The sequence below is a fragment of the Haematobia irritans genome, chromosome 4 (genome assembly GCF_050003625.1).
Source record: "Haematobia irritans isolate KBUSLIRL chromosome 4, ASM5000362v1, whole genome shotgun sequence".
NCBI classification, from domain to species: Eukaryota; Metazoa; Arthropoda; class Insecta; order Diptera; family Muscidae; genus Haematobia; species Haematobia irritans.
In genome coordinates this window covers 169,338,631-169,364,622 of record NC_134400.1, presented here as the reverse complement: position 1 = coordinate 169,364,622, position 25,992 = coordinate 169,338,631, and the positions used below count along the sequence as shown (strand labels likewise).

The window sequence follows — 25,992 nt, the reverse complement described above, 5'->3', positions numbered from 1 at the left end:
AAAATTGCATCTACCCGAGGTGACTAATTTTTAATGCCTATAGGCCAGCCTGTCAAATGTGTTGAGGGCTATATATACAGGTTTGTCCCAAATACATACATTTAAATATCACTCGATCTGGACAGAATTTGATGGACTTCTACAAAATCTATAGACTCAAAATTTATGTCATCTAATGCACTAGGGTGGAACACAATTTTAGTAAAAAAATATGGGAAACATTTAAATCTGAAGAAATTTTAAGGAAACTTCGCAAATGTTTATTTATGATTGATATATATGCATTAGAAGTTTAGGAAAATTAGAGTCAGTTTTACAACTTTTCGACTAAGCAGTGGCGATTTTACCGATCTAAATCTGAACCGATTTCAACCAAATTTGGCACGCATAGCTACAATGCTAAATCTACCCCCTGCGCAATATTTCAACCAAATTGGGCCAAAACTCTGGCTATTAGAACCATATTAGTCCATATCGGGCGAAAGATATATATGGGAGCTATATCTAAATCTGAACCGATTTCAATAAAATTTTGCACACTTGATTATACTACTAATTGTACTCATAGTGCAAAATTTCAACCGAATTCAGCCAAAAATCTGGCTTCTGGGGCCATATAAGTCCATATCGGGCGAAAGATATATATGGGAGCTATATCTAAATCTGAACCGATTTCAATCAAATTTTGCAGACTTAACTGCACTACTAATTGTACTCCTAGTGAAAAATTTCAACCAAATTGGGCCAAAACTCTGGCTTTTAGGACCATCTTAGTCCATATCGGGCGAAAGATATATATGGGAGCTATATCTAAATCTGAACCGATTTCAATAAAATTTTGAACACTTGACTATACTACTAATTGTACTCCTAGTGCAAAATTTCAACCGAATTCGGCCAAAAATCTGGCTTCTGGGCCCATATAAGTCCATATCGGGCGAAAGATATATATGGGAGCTATATCTAAATCTGAACCGATTTCAATCAAATTTTGCACACTTGACTATACGACTAAGTGTTATGGTTGTACAAAATTTCAAGCAAATCAGTATAAAACTCTGGCTGCTGGGTCCATATTAGTGCATATCGGGCGAAAGATATATATGGGAGCTATATCTAAATCTGAACCGATTTCTTCCAAAATCAATAGGGTTCTATTCTGACCCAAATTAGGAACATGTGCCAAATTTTAAGGCGATTGGACTTAAATTGCGACCTAGACTTTGATCACAAAAATGTGTTCCCAGACAGACGGACGGACGGACATGGTTATATCGACTCAGGGACCCACCCTGAGCATTATTGCCAAAGACACCATTTGTCTATCTCGTCCCATTCTGGGTGTTACAAACAGTTGCAGAAATATATCTATGAACGCTATTTGGAATCACTGTACACCATAGGATGGAATGAATCGAAATATTACGTTCGAACTATAAAGACGATATAACTATATCCGTCCGTATTTTAGGCCCAATTGTCCATCCGTATTTTAGTGCCAAATTTGCTATGTATTGCTCTACACAAAAAAATATCACCTAAATGTTTCCAATTAAAATTTTAATTGAATTAAAAACAAAAAGACAAGTATATACAGCAGTAAGTTCGGTTGGGCCGAATCTTAAATACCCACCACCATGAATCAAATATTATTGTTTCCTGTGGAAATTCCAGGGGGGTTTAATGACAGATATTCTCCCAAGCAGATCAGTTCAACCAGTACGAAAATAAATTTTAAGATTTTACCTATGAAGACTAGATCAGATTCTGGATTAATAAGAACCGTTTTTTTGAGTTTTAGAGGAATCATAAAGATCTCTTGTAAGTGTGCAAGAAAATCATGAAATAACGCTTTTTTTGAATACTAATATCTGTAGATTTTAACCCGATTATTAAATGAGTACGAGAATTAACTATGGAAAATTTACATTCAGTTTCCAGCAATTTTCATGATCAGTGCACCTTCTATACCCTCAAGAAGTGAAATCGGTCTATAAATCCGATACACGTTTTTGTGGGTCTAAAATACCAGTATATTTACAATTTGAAGCAAATCGGATAAAAACTATGGTTTTCAGAATCCCAAGGCGTAAATCGGGAGGTCGGTCTTATGGGGGCTATGCCAATGACATGAGCGGATACACACAATATTCAGCACATCTAATTGTAGTTCTGGAATCTTGACCTCAAATCAGAGGGCCGGTTTATAAGGGGGCTATATCAAAAATTGTACCGATACACAATATATTCTGTACACCTATTTATGGTCCTAAAAACCTCTAGATTTCCAATTTCAGGCAAATTTGATAAAAGCTACGATTTCTAAAATCCCAAAAAATAAATGCGTAGCTTATAGTCCTAGAAAACCTCCAGTTTTTCAATTTCGGGCAAATTCGACAAAAACTATGGTTTGTAGAAACCCAAAAAGTAAAATCGGGTTGATATGGGGGCTATACTAAAACATGGACCAATACTCATCATTTGTGGTGCACCTCTTTATGGTCCTAAAATACCTCTAGATTTCTCATTTCAGGCAAAGTGGATAAAAACTACGGTTTCTACAAGCCCAAGAAGGTCTATATGGGGGATATATCAAAAAATTAACCGGTACACGCCATTTTAGGTACACGAATTTGTGGTCATAAAATACCTCTAGATTTCCAATTTTAGGCAAAATGGTTAAAAACTACGGATTATGGAAGCCCTAGAAGTAATATCGGGAGATCGTTCTATATGGATAGGTCATGAGAAAAATGTTATTTTTGGATAGGGAATATGTAAGATGTTTGCCGCAACTATGCTATTTTCTCGGAAAATATGTATACGATTTCGACAAGCATTTTATGTTTGCCGAGAAACAACATTTTTACGGCAAAAAGGTGCCACACTCACCATTCAAAAATAACATTTTGCTGTTGAAACATGTTTGAGGTGATCATATTCCTTCTCTACGTGTAACTACGATGCGTTAACTGTTTGATTACGTTTTCAATTTCCGTGATATTTGTTCTGCCACACATGATGTAATTTGTGGTTTTCCAAAAAGAAGAGAATCATTATTAATTAGCATTTTTCGTAAACATTCCTCTGGATTCCCAAATGACTAATAATGAATAGTCGATGATGGCACATATAGTATTGAGTTATCACATATTTCTTAGATCCTTTGTGCCTTAACAAAGCCATTTAATGGGAATTCAATTGGAATCGTTGTGGTCAAATTAAGGTTTTAATATAACGAATGCTTGTTCCATCTAATTCAATAAGGATTCCACAAATCCTATTGTCAACAATGAATGGGGAATTGAACGAGAGAACCCCCCTGTTTTTCTATGGTCAACATACATATACTTAAATTACAATATACCGATGCATTTGGACATACAAATGTATGTGACAATCCTAATGGGACAAGGAGAAAAATCAATATCCTTAAAATACAATCACAAGTAGCGTACCCTTTGTTCGATTACCAGAGACGACTAGAGTGGCAATAATGTGGTACTAGGTTCAGGAGGTGATGGTATTTGAATGATCCCAATGGACTAAGGACAATCAGCATACCATAACATTATATAAGAGCCAAAATATTCCATTGAAGAAGAAGGGTAATGGAATGGCACACACAATAATGGCTAGGAGCACAATTCGGCTCTTTAGATAAGTAGAAAATATTGTATTTTTTTAGCTAGAAAAACTAAGCACTTCCTTTAGGGTGTCCAAAACCGGTTAACCAGATTCCGTCACAAAACCCGAAAACGGATTGTAAACAAATTGGCATTTCCGTTAACCCGAAAAATCGGTCAACCGGTTTTCTATTTCGGCTAACGCATTACAACCACGGTTGCCTAAAATAATCTACCAAAAATGAAGAAAATTTTACCAACAAAAAAAAAAAACAAGTATATACGGCCGTAAGTTCGGCCAGGCCGAATCTTATGTACCCTCCACCATGGATTGCGTAGGAACTTCTACTAAAGGCTGCCATCCACAATCGAATTACTTGGGTTGCGATAACACTTGCCGATGGCAAGGTATCGTAAAACTTTTTAACACTGTCTTCTAAATTGTAAGTTAGCCCATACGGGGTATATATTAAACAAAAAAAAGGCCGATTAAATACGTATATAATCTAGTTTGACAAAATTTTCTATAGAAATAAAATTTTGACAAAAATTTCTATAGAAATGAAACCTTGACAAAATTTTCTATAGAAATAAAATTTTGACAAAATTTTCTATAGAAATAAAAATTTGACAAAATTTTCTATAGAAATAAAAACTTGACAAAATTTTCTATAGAAATAAAATGTTGACAAAATTTTCTATGGAAGTAAAATGTTGACAAAATTTTCTACAGCAATACAATTTTGACAAAAATTTCTATAGAAATAAAATGTTGACAAAATTTTGTATAGAAATGAAATTTTGACAAAATTTTGTATAGAAATAAAATGTTGACAAAATTTTCTACAGAAATAAATTTTTTACAAAATTTTCTATAGAAATAAAATTTTGACAAACATTTCTATAGAAATAAACTTTTGACAAAACTTTCTATAGAAATGAAATTTTAACAAAACTTTCTATAGTAATAAAATTTGACAAAATTTTCTATGGAAATAAAGTTTTGGTAGATTACAAAATTTTCTATAGAAATAAAATTTTGACAAAATTTTCTATGGAAATAAAATTTTGACAAACATTTGTATAGAAATAAACTTTTGACAAAACTTTCTATAGAAATGAAATTTTGACAAAACTTTCTATAGTAATAAAATTTGACAAAATTTTCTATGGAAATAAAGTTTTGGTAGATTATTTTTGGCGATATGGACCAATTTTTGTGTAATAAGTCATCGGCTATATATAACTAAAGACCGATATGGACCAATTTTTACATGGCTGTTAGAGGCCGTATATTGACAAAATGTACCAAATTTCAACCGTATCGGATGACTTTTGCTCCTCCAAGAGGTTCCGGACGTCAAATCTGGGGACGGTTTATATGGGAACTATATATAATTATGGACCGATATGGACCAATTTTTGCATGGTTGTTAGAGACCATATACTAACACCATGTACCAAATTTCAACTGGATCGGATGCATTTTGCTCTTCCAAGAGGCTCCGGAGGTCAAATCTGGGGATCGGTTTATATGGGGGCTATATATAATTATGGACCGATATGGACCAATTTTTGCATGGTTATTAGAGGCCGTAAACTAACATCAGGTACCAAATTTCAACCGGATCGGATGAATTTTGCCCCTCCAAGAGGCTCCGGAGGTCAAATCTGGGGATCGGTTTATATGGGGGCTATATATAATTATGGACCGATATGGACCAATTTTTGCATGGTTGTTGGAGACCATATACTAACATCAGGTACCAAATTTCAATCGGATCGGATGAATTTTGCCCCTCCAAGAGGCTCCGGAGGTCAAATCTGGGGATCGGTTTATATGGGGGCTATATATAATTATGGACCGATATGGACCAATTTTTCCATGTTTGTTAGAGACCGTATACTAAGACCACGTACCAAATTTCAACCGGATCGGATGAATTTTGCTGCTCCGGGAGGCTTCCCAAGCCAAATTTGGGGATGGGTTTATATGGGGGCTATACGTAAACGTGGTCCGATATGGCCCATTTTCAATACCATCGGACCTACATCAATAACAACTACTTGTGCCAAGTTTCAAGTCGATAGCTTGTTTCGTTCGGAAGTTAGCGTGATTTCCACAGACGGACGGACAGCCGGACAGACGGACGGACGGACGGACGGACGGACGGACAGACGGACGGACGGACGGACATGCTTAGATCGACTCAGAATTTCACCACGACCCAGAATATATATACTTTATGGGGTCTTAGAGCAATATTTCGATGTGTTACAAACGGAATGACAAAGTTAATATACCCCCATCCTATGGTGGAGGGTATAAAAAACTACCACATATTACTTTTAAGTTTTTGATTTTTATACCCTTCACCACTACTGTGGTACAGGGTATAATAAGTTTGTGCATTTGTATGTAACGCCAAGAAATAGTGGTCATAGACCCATCTTTTAGTATACCGATCGGCTTAGAATTAAATTCTGAGTCGATTTAGCGATGCCCGTCTGTCTGTCTGTCTGTCTGTCTGTCCGTCTGTCTGTATATGTAATTTTGTGCACAAAGTACAGCACGCAATTTAAGTCCGATCGTCCTCAAATTTGGCATAGGGCCGTTTCTTGGGACAGAGGCAATCGCTATTGGTTTTGGAAAAAATCGGTTCAGATTTAGATAAAGCTGTCATATATATTTATCCCCGATTTGGTCATAGTTAGCGTGTTTATCAACCGATTTTCTTGAAATAACGTACATCCAAATATTTTATTAATCTCGAAAATCTTGCAAAATATCAGCCAAATCGGTTCAGATTTAGATATAGCTCCCTTATATATCTTCCGTCCGATTTAGACTCATATGACCACAGAGGCCAAAGTTTACTACCTATCTTCGTGAAATTTTGCACAGAGGGTAGAATTGACATTCTACCAATGCTTGGTAAATTTGATTGAAATCGGTGGAAGTTTAGATATAGCGCCTATATATATCTTTCGTCCGATTTGAACTTATATGGCCACAAAAGCCAGAGTTTTGCCGTGATTTGCTTCAAACTTTGCACAAGGGGTACGTTTAATAGTATCGTTAAGTGTGTCAAATTTTGTTAAAATCGGTTCAGATTTAGATATAGCTCACATATAAATCTTTCGCCCGATTTGGACTTATATGGTCTCAAAAGCCAGAGTTTTTCCCCGACTTACTTCAAATTTTGCACAAGCGGTACTTTTAACGATACTATTGTATGTGCCAAATATGGTCAAAATCGATTCAGATTTAGATATAGCTCCCATATATATCTTTCATCCGATTTGAACTTATATGGCCTCAAAGTCCAGGGTTTTGCCGTGAGTTGCTTCAAATTTCGCACAAGGAGTACGTTTAGTAGTATCGGTAATTGTGCCAAATTTGGTTGAAATCGGTTCAGATTTAGATATGGCCCCCATATATATCTTCCGTCCGATTTGCACTCATATGACCAGGGGGCCAATGTTATACTCCCATTTACGTGAAATTTCGCATAGAAGATTTATTATTCTAACTATACATGTCAAATTTAGTCGAAATCGGTTCAGATTATATATAGCTCCCATATATACGTACACCAGAGTTGGGGAAATATGGTAGACTGTTACACATTTTAGACCCATTTTCAATGGAAATTTCCTCCAATTAACTGGATAGCGTTAGCCGATTTAAATTTTAATTCTAGAGATTTTGTAGAAGTAAAAAAATTGTCTCTTTTATATAGCTTCCAGCAAATGTGAAGTAGTTGAGATGGTAACACAAATTTTGGCCTACATAGGGGTGAAGGGTATAATATAGTCGACCCCGCCCGACTTTAGACTTTACTTACTTGTTATAGATAATTTTGTCAAAAATTTTATTCCTTTGGTAAATTTTGTCAACATTTTGTAAAAAAATTATTCCTAGAGGAACTTAGAGAATTTAGTCAAAAAATGTACCCTAAAGAAAATTTGCTCAAAATTTTATCCTATAGAAAATTTTGTCAAAATTATATTTCTATAGAAAATATTGTCAAAATTTTATTTCTGTAGGATATTGTGTCAAAATTTTATTTCTATAGTAAATTTTGTCAAAATTTTATTTCTATCGAAAATTTTGTCAAAATTTTATTTCTATAGAAAATTTTGTCAAAATTTTATTTCTATAGAAAATTTTGTCAAAATTTTATTTCTATGGAAAATTTTGTCAAAATTTTATTTCTATAGATAATGTTGTCAAACTTTTATTTCTATAAAAGATTTTGTCAAAATTTTATTTGTATAAAAAATTTTGTCAAAATGTTATTTCTGTGGGCAATTTTGTCAAAAATTTATTTCTATAGAAAATTTTGTCAAAATTTTATTTCTCTAGAAAATTTTGTAAACATTTTATTTCTATGGAAAATTTTGTCAAAATTTTATTTCTATAGAAAATTTTGTCAAAATTTTATTTCTATAGAAAATTTTGTCAAAATTTTATTTCTATAGAAAATTTTGTCAAAATTTTATTTCTATAGAAAATTTTGTCAAAATTTTACTTCTATAGAAAATTTTGTCAAAATTTTATTTCTATTGAAAATTTTGTCAAAATTTTATTTCTATAGATAATGTTGTCAAACTTTTATTTCTATAAAAGATTTTGTCAAAATTTTATTTCTATAGAAAATTTCGTCACAATTGTATATGTTATTATAGTACTTCTATTAGTAATTTGTGCATCCAATATTTAAAATCTCTTTTTCCTTAATATATTCTATAATATAGAAGTTGTGTCCTAAAGCTGAAGTTTGAAATCGTTTTTTGTTGAGTGAATATATTTTCAGTGTTATGAATAAAACTTCTTACGGAAATATTAGAGCTTCCACCTGGTCAAACTTCGCTGCGCTCTTTGATTATTTTTTTATGGATTTGTGAATTGTGTGAGTTTCTCTATGAACATTTGTTTTAGTTCAAATCTAAATTCATAATTCATAAATGGAAGCAACAAAAAATATTTGCCTTACCTTGCCATTTGTCACCAATAATGCATTGACTGAAGTCAATTTAATGGTACGCGCCTTCTTCCAATTGCCATCGGTAGGTTGCGTATACAAGAGCTTGCCTTCCATAACGAAACGTACCTCATCGTGATTCCATTCGAGCACATCTATGGCCATTTTTCGAAGTTTTATATTTATCATATCGATTTCACAGGATGCACGCCGATTTGGGCTAGAGGATGAGATGCGACGCCAAAGTTTAGTTGGAACATCTTTAGCTTCCTGATTGATATGATTCAAGTGTAATTCAATTTTTTCTTGAGCCTGTTTAAGTTGGTCACGTCCTTCTAGATGGGCTGGAGTAACTTTATACAAACGAGCGAGGAGTAAAGGATATTTGGTGACACGTTGCACAGGAACCTAAAAGAAACCCGGAAGATGAAATGTGGACAAATTGTGAATAAGAAAGTAAAACTTACCATAAGGAATGAATTTAAGTTCATTCTCCTTAAAACGGCATTCTCCATTTGTGAAACTTTCAAAAAGATCCTAAGCAATTCCTTGTCCTTTTCCAAGTTGGCCAGTAGAAGACTGGCCCCCGCTTGACGAACACAATAACTCTCGAAGGCATGCAGCATTTGAGTGAATTCCAGGAATATTTTACCAATATTCACAGTGAGCAGATCATCATCACCCTGTTCCAGGGCAATGTCGAGGGCGTCACGCATACGTTCGGCCAGAGTTTGATTATTCTCGAGCAATTCTTCGGTATTCAAGAAGATTGCAGAGAGTTGCTCTTGAGTTAGCAGCCCCGCCACAAGCATGGGATGACAAAATTCCTCAAGGATTATTTGTAGGTCACGACCATATTTCTCTTCCGTTTCCACAATTTCGGTAAGGATTTCTTTACGTTCCACCCGTTTCTTGGAGCATTTGCGGCACACCAGAGGTGCAAACATGGAGCCATCTTCGGCAATTTGCGTTTCCACCGCTCCATCACAATCCTCACACAAATGCAAGGGACTGTTACGAGGTTGTGGTGAATGTGACGACGAAGTTGTCGATGAAAACGATGATGTTATCGAAGAATTATGCGATGGATGCAAATATCTGCTACGTGAAGTTTTACTAGTTTCTGATCCCACTCCAGAGTCATTGCGTTCAATGTCACTATTGGACGATTGTTTGTGACGCAATAGCACGAAATTATTGGTATTGCTAGAGGGTGGAGATAATGAGCTCATATTACTCTGAGTATCCTCCGAGGAGTCACTCACAATCGAAGATCGAGAACTGATGGTGTCCAACCGTTTAAGTTTGCTCAATTTACCCAAATCACTGAGTGTATCCGAAGATTCTTCTTCAATGATTATGGGGTTGGAGCAGTTGAGAGGATAATCAAAGACCTCCTCTTTAACCAATCCTCGTTCTTTGGCCTCAACCAGATATGATAGTATATCATATTTAGAGGCTCCCTCAAATATGGATCGGGCAGATTTCTTCTCCAATTCTGGATCTGGATTGAGTGGGGGAGCAGAGAGAGGCAAGGGAGGTGGCATATCGGTTATCTCCTCGTAAATGGGGTCAATGGTATGGCGAATTGATTCGTATTGATGATCATCAGCATTGATCAAATCCTCGGCATTGGTGGATAACTCTATTTCCTGCAGGGTGGCATCAACAAGCATTTGATAGAATTTCGATTTGGTTTCGGGTGAGCCCACTTCATCGTCCAGCATAGAGTTAATGTCGCTGGAACAGCTTTGATAGCAGTCGGATTCATTGGCCTCAAAATCAAAGAGCTCATAGTTGTGGGCCGAGGCAAAGCTATTGGCAGAACTAATACTTCCGCGATTCGATAAACGTTCTTCATCTTTGGTGGTTGAGGTCGAGGAGTTGGAGGTGGCAGGAATTGTCAACAAATTACTACCATTGGCTCCTGAGGAGCTGGGCGAGTTTGGAGTACCCATTTTTTGAGGATTCTTTCGTTCCTCTTGCAAACGCTTGAGAGATAGATCAATCAAACGGTTCATATCATCATTGTCTTTGGTACCACTCATATCCAGAGAATTTCGAGACTCTTGCAATCGTTTCAGAGAGTTCTCAATCAAATCACATACGGTATCACTCTCCAGACCTTCAGCTACTTGATTTAGCATTGGATCTTCAAGAAGTTTGCCTATGAAAGAGTTGGCATCAAAGGCTTTGTTATTGCCGACAGGGGGAGATCTATTGGCTGAATCTTTAAAGTCAAGCGGAACATCCTTAAGGCCCTCTTTCATTTTCTTGGATCGTTTGGAATCTTTTTGAGTATCATCCTCGCGCAATTTGCAGATGTGGGGTACCAGGTTGCGTTTCACAGCCTCAACAGGATTACGAAGTATTTTCAATAATTCGGATTCATGGGGCAACCAGTCAGGTGAGTCTTCCGAAGACTTATCTGGCTTATCTTCCACAGGAGATTTAGAAGATTCCACATTGTTGGACGTTTTTTCATGCTCATAATCCAAACGGATCAAAGTTTTACCCCTCTTCGAAGTACATCCAGTTGATGAAGATGTTGAGCTACTAGTACTTGTCATGGAACTCGTCGAAGTGGATGAAGTTGACGATGCTGAACGCTGTAGATTTATATCTATAGTTCCCCGTATTGGTATTATGGCTCGTATACTACCCATGGCCGAAGCGGAGGTGTACTTCGACTGCCGCTTCAGAATATTATTGAGCTGATTATGCTGGAGTATCAATTCATCCTCACTGTTTCGAGGGCTGCTGACATTTATGGTGACCGTATTAAAGGCATTGGTCATATGCACACCTTCCACTTCCTTGTTGTGGTACTGGTGGTTGCTATCGGTAACCACAACTGAGGATTGATAGAGAGGTGTGGATGAGTCATCACAGCTAAGATTCATGGTGCTGTAGCAATCATCTCCAGTTATCAGGATGGATGTTTTCTTTTGCCCATAGTCCAGCATAGAGTTAAGGGTCGATAAATCCGTAACACTGTAATGCGAAGAAGTGGCAGAAGGAGAGTAACTCGAGCCAGGAGTGCTAGGAGTACTTTTGGGTGACGTGGGAGTTTGTACAACATTATCATTGTTATGGTCTGTATGGGTGATCTTGAGGCGATGCACATCAAAGGAGTTTGAGGGCTGCTTATTGAAGGGAGCCACTCTAACCACTGTCCTCTGTGGTTGTCGTTGTTTCTGTTCGCCATTCGAATATGTTGCCAGTGTTGAGCCATAAGCAGCTTTGGACTGTGGAAACATTGAGGATTTGCTGCCATTTGTCTCCGGAGAAGATGGCACCGATGGCGTGGTGTTAATGTTACTGGTGGCTTTGGTCATTTTTTGTTGCTGCATCTGCTCGTTAAGGTTGCCATCATTGCCGGTGCTGTCATTGATTTCTTGGCTTATAACTTCAGATGTAGTTGCGGCTGCTGGTTCATCAGTACTGGTGGTGGAAGTGTAGTTTTCTTGTTTACTCTCACAGTAACTAACAATTTGTGGTAAACATTCAATGGCAAGAACATCTGCCATTGATGCCATATCTCTACCTTCACTTGCTGACTGCTTCTCCAAATGAGCAGCCTTAGGCAGCGATGAGGCTTCCGTAGTAGCCATTGTCACTGGTGGTGGTGGCGGTGGTTCGCGAGGTCTTTCCAAGGGGCCCATTGTAAATAAATCTCTGGTATCTGAGCGTTGGCAACGTTTTCTCAAAGCCATTGTGTCTTGGAAATTCAATTCAGAGCCTTTGCTTTTTCCACTGCCATTCTTGGAACTCACTCCAATGCCAGGAGCAATCGCCTTAGTGAATTTCTCTTTGCCACCATCGTTTTTGTCCTTCACACCATTACTAATATCTGGCTTACTGTTTGTGCTTTGTTTGTTGATGTTGTTGTTCTTCTTCTTACTGTCAACATCCGATTTGGAACTGTTGGCTCTGTTGCTTCTATCGTTCTTATTGCCCAGATGTGCCATGGCAGAAGAAGTTGGTTGCCGTTCACTTTGTGAGCGTCTGATGGCTTTGTGTGATTGTGTCTCCTCCTTTGTTGGTTTTACTCCCTCACCTATATCTATGGAGTCTGCATCGTTGTTGCAGTTGATGGCCAAACTTCGTCTTCTATCGCCTGATGCAGTAGAATGAATTGTTTGCATATTCTTTTTCTGTGCCTTCGCATTGCTGCTTTGGAGGAGCTCGTGGGAAAGCTTATGTTGTTGCTTGGGCTTTTCTTGTTTGGTTTTCACTTCAACTCTCTGATTAACGCCAGCATTACCACCTGCAGTCGTTTCAGTCACTTTGTCACTATCCGAATGCCCTCTATCATCATGAGTAACTGATGTATTGGCCGTTTTAACTGCTACAGCTGTTGGCGTGGATATTGTGGGTTTTGTAGCTCCTGCAATGGAGAAAAATGATAACCAAGAATAAATATTGAGTAAATATGCATTCGGACAAGGGTTAACAAGAAACCAGATTACGGTTAAGCGATGAGAATAAAGGTGGCATGGGATGGCTAAGTTTCTTAAGATTATACTTTCCGAATATTTCCATATATCATTAAGTTTCTTAAGATTATACTTTCCGAATATTTCCATATATCATTATACCCTTCACAACTACTGTGGCACGGGGTATAATAAGTTTTTGCATTTGTATGTAACGCCAAGAAGGTGTAGTCTGAGACCAATCGTGTAGTATACCGATCGGCTTAGAATTAAATTTTGAGTCTGTCTGACTGTATGCTCATGTATTTTTGTGTACAAAGTACAGCTCGCAATTTAAATCGGATCGTCCTCAAATTTGGCATACTTCGGCCCAACGACAATCGCTATTAATTTTGATTTAGATATAGCCGGCATATATATTTATCACCGATCGGGTCACATTTGAGGTGTTTATCAACCGATCTGTTTTCAAATGTCGTACATCCGAATATTTTGTAAGACTCATCTAAATCGGTTCAGATTTAGATATAGCTCCCATATACAGTGGGGAGCAAAACCAGTGTTGACCACTTAGGAGTATGTTTCATTTGCTTAATAAAAACCGTCTATTGAGTCCAATTGCTACAAAATTTGTTTCATTTATACTTTATTTCCTTATAAATAAAACTGTACATTCTGATAAATTATATACCTATACTAATGCAGTTATTAAAATAAAATAAAAGTAAGTCTGAATACAGTTTAGCACTTTATGCATAAGACATTGAAATCAAATGTGTTAGTATTTAGCCAATAGTCTTTTATTTCTAATTATGGTTTTAACTTGTCTTAACATTTTTCTACTAATTGTGCTGATCTTGACTCTAGATTTCATCGCTATGTTTTGGTACTCTTTGGTGTAATCTCAAGCACCTTTAAACCATAGACCATAAATTCTCAATGGGATCGAAATCGGGTCTTTGTGGTAGTCGTTTAAGCATTTGAGAACTGTGCTCCGACCACCATTTCCTTACTATTTTGTAAGTATGTTTGTGTTTGCTGTCTTTTTGAAAAACAACTTGATCCTCACAAACCCAGGCAAATTTGATTGCACAATATCTCATTTGTTCATGATTCCTTATCACTAACCAACGGCCAAGTGTGTCACCATCCCCATACCATGAAGCTTCCCCCTCTATGTTTTACGGTTTGTGTGATGTGGTGTTTTTGGAGACTTTTTCATTACCAGATCATTACCAGTAATGTTCTATTATCAGCATCAGATTAAAAACGGTTTATTTTTGTTTCATCTGACCATTTAACTTATTTCCAGTCATCAACGACCCAATCTCTGGGGGCCTTACTAGGCATTTTCTATTTAATAAAGATTGCAAAAAGTGAAAATATGCACTCGGGTTTGCTCTTTTGCTCCCACTGTATATCTTTCATCCGATATGGATATATGGTCTCAGAAGCCAGAATTTTACTCTGATTTGATTCAAATTTTGCACTAGGAGTACAATCGATAGTGTGGTTAAGTGTGCCAAATTTGAAATTGATTCAGTTTTAGATATACACGCAAAAAAATAATTCTTTCCTCCCAAACGAAATTTTAGACAAACAAAGTTCGTTTCTCATTTGCTTTTCGCTGTAAGGAAGTGTATTTGGAAGAAAAGTATATACTTTTTGTGATAAACGTTTATTCTTTTCCAGGATGTAAAAACAATTTCATAAAGACTAACTCACAAAAAAAAAAACATTGTTTTCTTGCTAATTGCATTTTCCCTCACATCTTTCTCACATCTACGAGGTTTTTTAGTTCTTAACACCTTTTCCTGTAATACCAACAATGTAGAAGAAATTATACAATTTTATAAATTTTTAATTTTTTTTACCTTTCGCCTGGACGGAGAATCGAACCGCGGACCATGCACTTTGTAAGCCAACGCACTAACCACTGAGCTATGTACCTGTTATGGTCATCAATAGATAATTATCCATATAAGTTATATTTATTTAGCATAGCTTGCGGCGCCCACGAACCGAATAAACAAAGTTTATTTAACAGAAACAAACATTTAGTTTGGCACCGTGGAGCAGTGGTTGCTAAGTCCGACTTGCATGCCAAGGGTCGTGGGTTCGATCCCTGCTTCGACCAAAGTTTTTTTGTTTTTTTTTTTTTTACATATATTCCAGATATGTTTGGAAGATTCAGAAAAAATGTTCAACATTACATTGTAGTATACTAAATTTTGAACTGTAAAATGTGTCTTATTAAAGATCTAAAGTCAGAAAAGAACAGTGTTTGATATAAACGAAATGGACTGTGTTGTTGTTTCGAAAAATAACTTTTTTTATTGAAAAAATAAAAATTTTGTAACAAACGATTTTTTTGGTGATAAAAGTTTAAAATTTTCGAAGCAATTAAAAAAACTCTAACAAAAAAAACGTTTTCGGTACATGTTTTCCAAACGTTTTTTTTTTTTGCGTGTGGCTTTAAATCTAGGACCAATAAAATTAAAATCAGGCTACAGATCACATTTATCAAATTTTCATTCTCTTTTCGAGGTTTATTAATAAAGGTAGTCACGTACAAATAAATGCCAGTTTAAAAATCCAAATTATAACGGATACTTCAAAGTAAAAAATATTTCTTTGCATAACGCAGAAAATGCCGTAGTGCAAACAACGAGTATGTATACAAAGGTACCGTTAGAAATTTACAGATAAACAGGTTTTGTGTTCTAAATGCCTTATAAATCAATTCCGTAGATATGAGTAACGATGTGCATGTGGTTTCGATCGGACATCATGACAACACAGCAAAAACTATTTAGTGTTGTGTAGGGTGACCTATTGACTTTTTAAAATCTCTGTAACTTGTTTGTTTATGAATATAAGTAAATACTTCAAAAGCAAAAGTTTCATATTTTGTTAAGATCTTTATAATGGTTATTAGAAATGGGCGTCATAGGGGTATTCGAAGCTAAATAAAAAAATTAAAAATCAAATTTGACGTTGGAGTCAAAAATGACCAATGCACGAAATATAGCCCCTGATCAACCACGAACAACGATATGCGTTTCTCTTCGATCGGACTTCAAATGACGACACAGCACAATAAATTGTATTTCGGGGGGTCGTAGGGTGCACGGAAAAAAAGTTTTGGTGTTCTGAAATTGTCTTCGAATATTCTACAAAACTGGGGGGTGACCGCATCAACTTTTTTTTTCCTTTAGGCCGTGACCCTATCTAGTGTGCAGAATATATTGGGTATCGGTACAATTTTTGATATAGCCCCCTTATAAACCGGCCCTCTGATTTGAGGTCAAGATTCTAGAACTACAATTAGATGTGCTGAATATTGTGTGTATCCGCTCATGTTATTGGCATAGTCCCTATAAGACCGAGATCCCGATTTAGCTCCTTGGGTTTCTAGAAACCATAGTTTATATGCGATTTGCCTAAAATTGGTATTTACTGGTATTTTAGACCAACAAAAATGTGTATCGGATTTATAGACCGATTTCACTTCTTGAGGTATAGAAGGCGCACTGATCATGAAACTTGCTGGAAACAGAATGTAAAATTTCCATTGTTAATTCTCGTACTCATTTAATAATGGGGGTAAAAATCTACAGATATAAGACTTCAAATAAAAGCGTTATTGCATCTTTTTCTTGCACACTTACAAGATATGTTTATGATTCCTCTAAAACTCAAACAAAAACGGTTCTTATAAATCCAGAATCTGATCTAGTCTTCATAGGTAAAATCTTTGAATTTTTTTTCGGGAAGCGTACTGTTTGAACTGATCTGCTTGGAAGAATATTTGTCATTAAACCCCCCTGGAATTTACACAGGAAACAATAATATTTGATTCATGGTGGCGGGTATTTAAGATTCGGCACAGCCGAACTTACTGCTGGATGTAAAAACAATTTCATAAAGACTAACTAAAAAAACATTTTCTGGCTTATGAATCTTCCCTCACATCTTTCTCACTTCCACGAGGTTTTTTAGTTCTTAGCACATTTTACTGTAATACAAACAATGTATAACAAATTATTCGATTTTATATTTTTTTTTTACATTTTACATTTCGCCTGGACGGAGAATAGAACCGCGGACCATACCGTTTGTAAACCAACACACTATCCTGTGGGCTGCTTAGCTGCTATTGTCATCAACAGACAATTAATACTATAGCCATCTACGCACAAGCAACGCAAGCAGTCAAACGCTTATATTTATGTAGCATAGTTTTCGGCACCCACGGGCCAATTAAAGAAACTTTATTTAAAAGAAGCATACATTTAGTTAGCCACCGTGGAGCAATAGTTAGCATGCCCACCTTGCACACTAAGGGTTGTGGGTTCAATCCCTGCTTTGACCGAACTCCAAATAATTTTTTTATATATTCCAAATATTTTCGGAAGATTCGCCATAACATACTACTATATTAAATTTTTACTAGGAAACTTCAAAATGTGTCCTATTAAAAACTTAGAGTCAGAAAAGAACAGTGCTTGATATAAATGAAATGAACTGTGTTTTTGGATCAAAAATGACTTTTTTATTTCAAAAATGAAAATTTTGTAACAAAAATTTTTTTTTGTGATAAAAGTATAAAATTTTTTGAGTAATTCAAAAAAACTCTAAAAAAAGAGAAACATTTTCGGTACAAGTTTTCCAAACGCTTTTCTTTTCTTTGCGTATATACAAGATCTGGTGTTTGGCATGTGGGCTATAGCATAGTTGACCCCGCCCTAATTTACTTTTTTGTTTTAGCTGAGGGAAATTTCTTTTATTGTATTTCTAAAAACAGCTTCTAGAGGAATCACGTTTTGGCATTTTATGTTCATGTGTTCCAGAAGTTCCCTTGAATGCAATTCTTTGGCAAAAATTTCCTGTTTTTTTCTCTTGTTGTTCAAACAAGTGAACATTTCTATTTCTTTCCACTTCCATTTTATTTTGTGTTGAAAGGTTGTAATAAAAAATTTTATGATTGAACACGTGACTATGCCAGGTGAATCTGAAAAAAAACACTCGACACACTCTCATTCACAAACACCAACAACAATAAAAACTCATTGGCGAATTACACGAAATTCAAAGAAAACAAGGACTTGTTTCCAATTCATCTCACCAAATGCACTTGCTGCTTGCACCCATTGCATTCTGGTGAATAATACTGCCATTGTGCCAGCATCCCAAACGAAATTGGATTGTACAGAATATTAAAATATGTGTTCAGCTATTATTGTGTTTTTCCCTTTTCTTATTAAAATATCCGTGCTGTTTTTAATGGCATGTATTCTCTATTTCGCTTCGGAAAACTATGGAATAATAAAAAAAGTGTTCTGCTTATTTTGCTCTAGAGATACGAGTATCCTGCGAAAAATAGAACTGGATTTGAAGTGCCCTCCAAGAAAATTGAATTAATTTTTCTTTTATTTCTTACCTATTACAACACTAGGTAGTATGGGGGATTGTACAAAAAAAAACAAGCAAATGTCCTTTGTGTTCTACAATAACTGAATGCACTTGTGCAAGGGAATCGGGAAATAATTCAGTAAGAATTCTCCAAATTGCTTGTTGGTGGCCAGTTACAATTACAATTTAAAGCAAAGTTACATATCAAAAATTTGGAAGTTCTTCTAAAAGCATGACTTTAAAAGCACTTCCAAAAATGTCATCCCCAAGATGTTCTTTATTTTAACTACATAGGAAGTTCATTTAATTCAATATTCAAAAACTCGTTTTTTTCCATATTTTTAATGGGTAATATTTTTGTTTCAAATATGTTAAAAAAATAAGAATTATTAGAATTGTACAAATTATTACAATTTTGACAAAAAAAATGCTAAATCTATTCCAGAAGAATTGCGAATTTTTGAAAATATTTGAGGTCAAAGATTTCAGACAAGTGTTAGAATGCATTAAAAATCGTAAAATAATATAAAAACAAGTAAGGAAAGTCTAAAGTCGGGCGGGGCCGACTGTATTATACCCTTCGCCCCTATGTAGACCAAAATTTGTGTTACCATCTCAACTACTTCACATTTGTTGGAAGCTATATAAAGGAGACAATTTTTTTACTTCTACAAAATCTCTAAAATTAAAACTTAAATCGGATGGAAGATATATGTATATGGAAGCCATATCTAACCGATTTCAACCAAATTTGGCACAATTACCAATACTACTAAACGTACTCCTTGTGCGAAATTTGAAGCAAATCACGGCAAAACACTGGATTTTGAGGCCATATAAGTTCAAATCGGGCGAAAGATATATATGGGAGCTATATCTAAATCTGAACCGATTTCAATAAAATTTGTTCTTCTTGTGCAAAATTTTAAGCAAATTAGGGTAAAACTCTGGCTTCTGGGGCCATATAAGTCCATATCGGGCGAAATATATATAGCTATATCTAAATCTGAACCGATTTCTTCCAAACTCAATAGGGTTCTATTCTGAAACACATACTTGTGTCAAATTTGAAGTCTATTGGACTAAAACTGCGATCTAGACTTTGATTACAAAAATGTGTTCACGGACAGACGGACATGGCTATATCGACTCAGGAGCCCACCCTGAGCATTTTTGCCAAAGACACCATGTGTCTATCTCGTCTCCTTCTGGGTGTTGTAAACATATGCACTAACTTATAATACCCTGTTCCACAGTGTGGCGCAGGGTATAACCAGGGCTGTGGAGTCGAGCCAATTTTGCTAGACTCCGACTCCAGCATTTTTCATCAGCTCATCAACTCCGGGTAATATAACTAAATCTCATTTTAATACCACTAATTTGTTGTCCTATTGTGGGGGTACCGTAAGTGGATCGATATAAAGTATCGCATTTATTTATGGGTGCAAAAAAAGGGTCTTAATTTCACATTAGATGCCATTTGAACTCTATATTTCAAATTTAGGGCAATGTTTAATAAATAAAATAATGATGTAGAAACCCATCATAATATGAGAAGATACCAACAGTGTATGTATTTGTGGACCAAAATTATTGATACTATCTCAAATCCTTTAAATTTGTTGCGAGCTATATTAAGGTTTATATCGATTTAGACAAAATTGTATATATTTCTACAAAATCTATGTACTTAAATATTAAATCTAACGTTATGGGACGTAACACAATTTTAACAAAAAATAAAAATGCAAGGAAAGTCTAAAGTCCGGTGGACCGATTATAATATACTCTGCACAACTTTGTATTTAGATCTACATTTTGATAGAATCTCAAATAAGACTCAAATTTTGGCCAAATATATAGAAATAAAATTTTGAATAAAATTTTTATAGAAATAAACTTTTGCAAAATTTTTTATAGAAATAAAAGTTTGAAAAAATTATCAATAGAAATTCAATAAAAAAAAAAATGTGTAGCAAACAAAATTTTGCAAAATTTTCTATAGAAATAAAATTTTGCAAAATATTCTATAGAAACAAAATTTTCACTCAATTTTCTATAGAAATAAAATTTTGACTAAATTTTCTATAGAAAAAAAAATTCTAAATATTTCTAATATTTCTAAAATTTTGACAAAATTTGCTATAGAAATAAAATTTTGACAAAATTTTTGATAGAAATAACATTTTGACAAAATTTTCTATAAAAAACAACTTTGAAAAAATTTTCTGTCAATATTCCACATATGTATATGGCCTTAAAATAAAATTAAAAAAAAAATAATTTCGATTGTTCGAAATATTTCATATAAATTGATATGGGCATTAAAATGGATCGATTCATGAAAAGATAGCCGTAATTGGAAGTTGATTTTCATTTACAATCATGCTGTAAATTGATCGAATGAATAACGCAATGGAAACTAATTTGCGTAAAAACTTGCTTAGTTACAAAAATGTGAAGTGTTTTAAAAAATTTGGTTTAGCCGGAGTCGGAGTCGAGCAAAATTTTTACGACTCCGACTCCAGCAAAATCTTCAGACTCCGACCCCAAGACTCCGACTCCGGCTCCACAGCCCTGGGTATAACTACGGATTATAGAAGCTCTAGAAGTAATATCGGGAGATCGGTCTATATGGGGGCTGTATCAAAACTTGGACCGATAATCAGCATTCTCGGCACACCTCTTTATGGTCCTATAAAATACTTCTAGATTTCAAATTTCAGGCAAATTGGACAAAAGCTACGGTTTCTATAAGCCCCAGAAATAAACTCTGGAGATCGGTCTATATGGGGGCTACACCAAAACATGGACCAATGCTCACCATTTTCGGTACATCTCTTTATGGTCTTAAAATACCTCTAGATTTCTAATTTCAGGCAAATTGAATAAAAACTACTGATTCTAGAAGCCCAAGAAGTAAAATCGAGAGATTGGTATATATGGGGGCTATATCAAAACATGGACCGATACTCACCAGTAGATTTTAAATTTCGTACAAATTCGGTAAAAACTACGATTTCTATAAGCCCAAAACCCCAAATCGAGAGGTCGGTTTATATGGGGACTATATCAAAACTTGGACCGATATAGCCCATCTTCGAACTTGACCTGCTTGGAGCAAAAAAACGACCTGTGCAAAAATTAAGCAAGATAAGTTTATTACTAAAGGCTGTAGCGTGATTACATCCAGGGTTGGCCTGTCGCAAACTGTGACTTTTGCGACATACGTTTACGACGGTATAATACGTATGTCGTAAGCCTAGTGTAGAAAACCTAATTTTGAATTAAAGAAATAGTGAATATTTTTATACCCACCACCATAAGATGGGGGGTATATTAACTTTGTCATTCCGTTTGTAACACATCGAAATATTGCTCTAAGACCCCATAAAGTATATATATTCTGGGTCGTGGTGAAATTTTGAGTCGATCTGAGCATGTCCGTCCGTCCGTCTGTTGAAATCACGCTAACTTCCGAACGAAACAAGCTATCGACTTGAAACTTGGCACAAGTAGTTGTTATTGATGTAGGTCGGATGGTATTGCAAATGGGCCATATCGGTCCACTTTTACGTATAGCCCCCATATAAACGGACCCCAAAATTTGGCTTGCGAGGCCTCTAAGAGAAGCAAATTTCATCCGATCCGGCTGAAATTTGGTACATGGTGTTAGTATATGGTCTCTAACAATCATGCAAAAATTGGTCCACATCGGTCCATAATTATATATAGCCCCCATATAAACCGATCCCCCGATTTGGCTTGCGAGGCCGCTAAGAGAAGCAAATTTCATCCGATCCGGCTGAAATTTTGTACGTGATGTTAGTATATGGTCTTTAGCAACCATGCAAAAATTGGTCCACATCGGTCTATAATTATATATAGCCCCCATATAAACCGATCCCCCGATTTGGCTTGCGAGGCCCCTAAGAGAAGCAAATTTCATCCGATCCGACTAAAATTTGGTACATGGTGTCAGTATATGGTCTCTAACAATCATGCAAAAATTGGTCCACATCGGTCCATATAGCCCCCATATAAACCGATCCCCCGATTTGGCTTGCGAGGCCGCTAAGAGAAGCAAATTTCATCCGATCCGGCTGAAATTTTGTACGTGATGTTAGTATATGGTCTTTAGCAACCATGCAAAAATTGGTCCACATCGGTTCATAATTATATATAGCCCCCATATAAACCGATCACCAGATTTGACCTCCGGAACCTCTTGGAAGACCAAAATTCATCTGATTCAGTTGAAATTTGGTATGTGGTCTTAATATATGGCCTCAAACTCCCATGCAAAAATTGGTCGATATCGGTCCATAATTATATATAGGCCCCATATAAACCGATCCCCAGATTTGACCTCCAGAGCCCCTTGGAAGAGCAAAATTTTTGCCATTCGGTTGAAATTTGGTACGTGATGTTAGTATATGGTATCCAACAACCATGCAGGAATTGGTTCCTATCAGTCCCTAATTATATATAGCTCCCATATAAACCGATCCCCAGATTTGACCTCCGGTGCCTTTTGGAGAAGCAAAATTCATCCGATCTGCTTGAAATTTGGTACGTGGTGGTAGTATAAGATATTTAACAACCATGCCAAAAGTGGTCCATATCAGTCCATAATCGTACATAGCCCCATATAAACCGATCCCGTGATTTGGTTTTGGAACCTCTTGGAGAAGCAAATTTCATCCGAGTGAGTTGAAATTTGGTACATTGTGCTAGTATATGGTCGTTAACAACCATGCCTAACTAGGTCCATATCGGTCTATAGTTATATATGGCCCTCAGATAAATCGATCCCCAATCACACAAAAATTGGTCCATATCAAGTTCATAATTGTATATAGCCCCCATATAAGCGACCCCCATATTTCAATTCTGGCTCTCTACGTACAAAAAGTCCTATCGATTCGTAATTATTTGTAGACTTAACTATACATAACTTTTTTGTCTAACATATACCATGTACGGACTAAATCACAGTCTTTCGTAGAAGTTTCTACGCAATCCATGGTGGTGGGTACATAAGATTCGGCCTGGCCGAACTTGCGGCCGTATGTACTTGTTTAATTTAATTTAGTTAAGCTCCCCGATAAAAGGTATGCAAAAAATGCATTATATTGTATTTATTCAAAACTCTACTAGATTTACATCTCTCATTCACAACTTCAAACTATTCTTGGTTTTCGTGGTCCATAATGTCCATCCAAGCTTTAGTTGCATCAACGAATGACTAGCTGCAATTTTGAAAAATTTTAATTAGTATGGAAATTGGCTCTAATAATCCAAAAAGTGACTTTTTAAAATGCTCTCTAAACAGCAATTCACTTATGCAAGATTTAAATAGATTTCCTTCCTCCCAGTTTGCAGTAATTTGTGAAAGGTTAACTATGAGCCAGTACCGACCGTCACGTTTACTGCACCAAGGAGTAGTTCATAGTATTTTTGGCTTCGAGTTTCCAATTGAAATAATTCTATTCTCAAGTTTTTTAAACTCGTTAATAATTTTATGAACATTCCTGAGAATTCAAACTTCTTCGCATATATCATCATCTTGAATATCATTCGCAGCCTAACTGCCTTGCCTTGAATAATTTCTTCTACATTGCTTGTAAACCTCGTGGAAGTAAGAACGATGTGAGGAAAAATGCAGTTAGCCAGAAAAGATTGTTTTTTTTTTTGAGCTAGTCTTTATGAAATGTGTTTTTTTCTTTTAAAAAAATTATTGAAGAAAAGTAACCGTAAAATTAAGATTATTTGTTAATAAAAATTAATATTTATTTGTGTTTATAAATACAATCAATTTTGAATGCAATCAAACTGGTGTTAAATGCTAGTAAAAAAATAGTTCACTCCTAATTAAAAATATGTGTGGGTTGAAAAATTTAAATATAATGTGCTTTTGAATGGTTATCGTTAAATAACTTTAGGATTCGATAGAAAAATATTGCAACTTCACGAAAAAAAACGCAAACTGTTGTACCGAAAACGTTTTTCTTTCGTTAGACTTTTTAGAATTTCTTCAACAATTTCAAACTTTTATCACCAAAACATTTTTTTTGTTACAAAATTCTTATTTTTGCAATAAAAAAAAATAATTTGTGATCCAATTTCGTTTATATAAAGCATTGTTTTTTTTATGACTTTAAGTCTTTAATGAAACACATTTTGAAATTTCATAGTAAAACTTCGAAGCAGGGATAGAACCCAAGATTCTTTAAAATTGTAATTGTTTCTACATTGTCTTTATTACTGAAAAAGGTGCTAAGAACTAAAAAACTTGGTGGAAGTGAGAAAGATGTGATGGAAGATGAAATTTTTAGTTGGTTTTTATGAAATCGTTTTTACATACTATAAAAGAATCAACTTTTATCACAAAAAGTATATACTTTTCTTCCAAACAAACTTCCTTAAAGCGAACGTCAAATATGAAACGTTATTGGTGTGTCTAAAATTTCGTTTGGGAGGAAAGAATTATTTTGTTGTGTGTATTTGAACCTTTTGAAGAAATTCAAAAGAATAACATTTACTACATCCGTTTTTCAACAGTGTTATTTCTTTGTGTTTATAAGTGTTGCCAGTATTTTTCTGGCTCTTGTCCCCAAATGGGGACACTTTCGCCACCCCAAAATCTCCAATTTATATTTCCTAAAAAAAAAAAAAAATCCCCAATACATATTTCACAAGTTGTTATAAAAAAGGCTCTGCTGTAGGCAGTAGCGTAGCTAGACAATTTTCCGAGGGGGCTATAGCCCCCCTAGCTAAAAATTAATAGACTGAAGTTATAGATTCACTTAACCCTCTAATGCCCAATCCTGCCTTTAGGCGGGCTTCGTTATATGAGGAAGCCTTTAGTAAAACATACCTTAAGCCAATAAAACTGGGTAAAATAAAAAGAAAATTTCGTTAAAACTGTTCAAGAGGCTTTGCAGCATATACTGAATTTCACCGTATAAATTTTTCTTGTGTCGTTTTCTTGAGTTTGTATCGTTAACATTGAGTTTTAGTCAACTGGCAAATAAATTGAGGGATTAGAGGGTTAATATTTTATTTTATAAAAATGAATAAAAAGTCAGACTTCAACATAACTAGACAATTAATTTATAATAAAGCAAGTAATAGTTCCATAATTTTTCCCAACAAAAAAAAAAATTGGAAGTTGTTCTAAAGACACAATTTTATGGTAAAAGCATTTCCAAAAATGTCCTCATTAAGATGCTAATTGTTTTAGCTACACAGGAAGTTTTTTAATTCAATTTCTATAACTTTTTTAATGGGTATTTTTTTTAATACATTAAAAAAGGGTAAACATTAATAACATTTTGCCGCAAAAAAAGCCAAATCTATTCTAGAAATATCGATAATTTTTGGAAATGTTCGAGGTCAAACGTTTATTTGGAAAAATATCACACAAACTTTTATTTCACATTCAAAACACTGAATTCAGATCACACCCTAAAAAGTGATTCAAATTCAGTGCAACAGCTGTTGAAATGGTGGACATCCGTC

The 25,992-nt window shown here is 35.3% G+C and overlaps 1 protein-coding gene across 1 annotated transcript in view; it reads right to left on the bottom strand.

The window, feature by feature from the left end:
* RhoGEF64C (Rho guanine nucleotide exchange factor at 64C) overlaps positions 1 to 25,992 on the bottom strand; it is a 516,589-nt gene that overhangs the window by 11,333 nt on the left and 479,264 nt on the right. Inside the window, exons 5-6 of the mRNA XM_075305189.1 lie at positions 9,082 to 13,004; positions 8,627 to 9,022 (exon numbers count right to left, since the gene is read on the bottom strand). Of these exons, the coding sequence (XP_075161304.1) occupies positions 8,627 to 9,022; positions 9,082 to 13,004 (4,319 nt within the window). The remainder of the gene's footprint in view (positions 1 to 8,626; positions 9,023 to 9,081; positions 13,005 to 25,992) is intronic.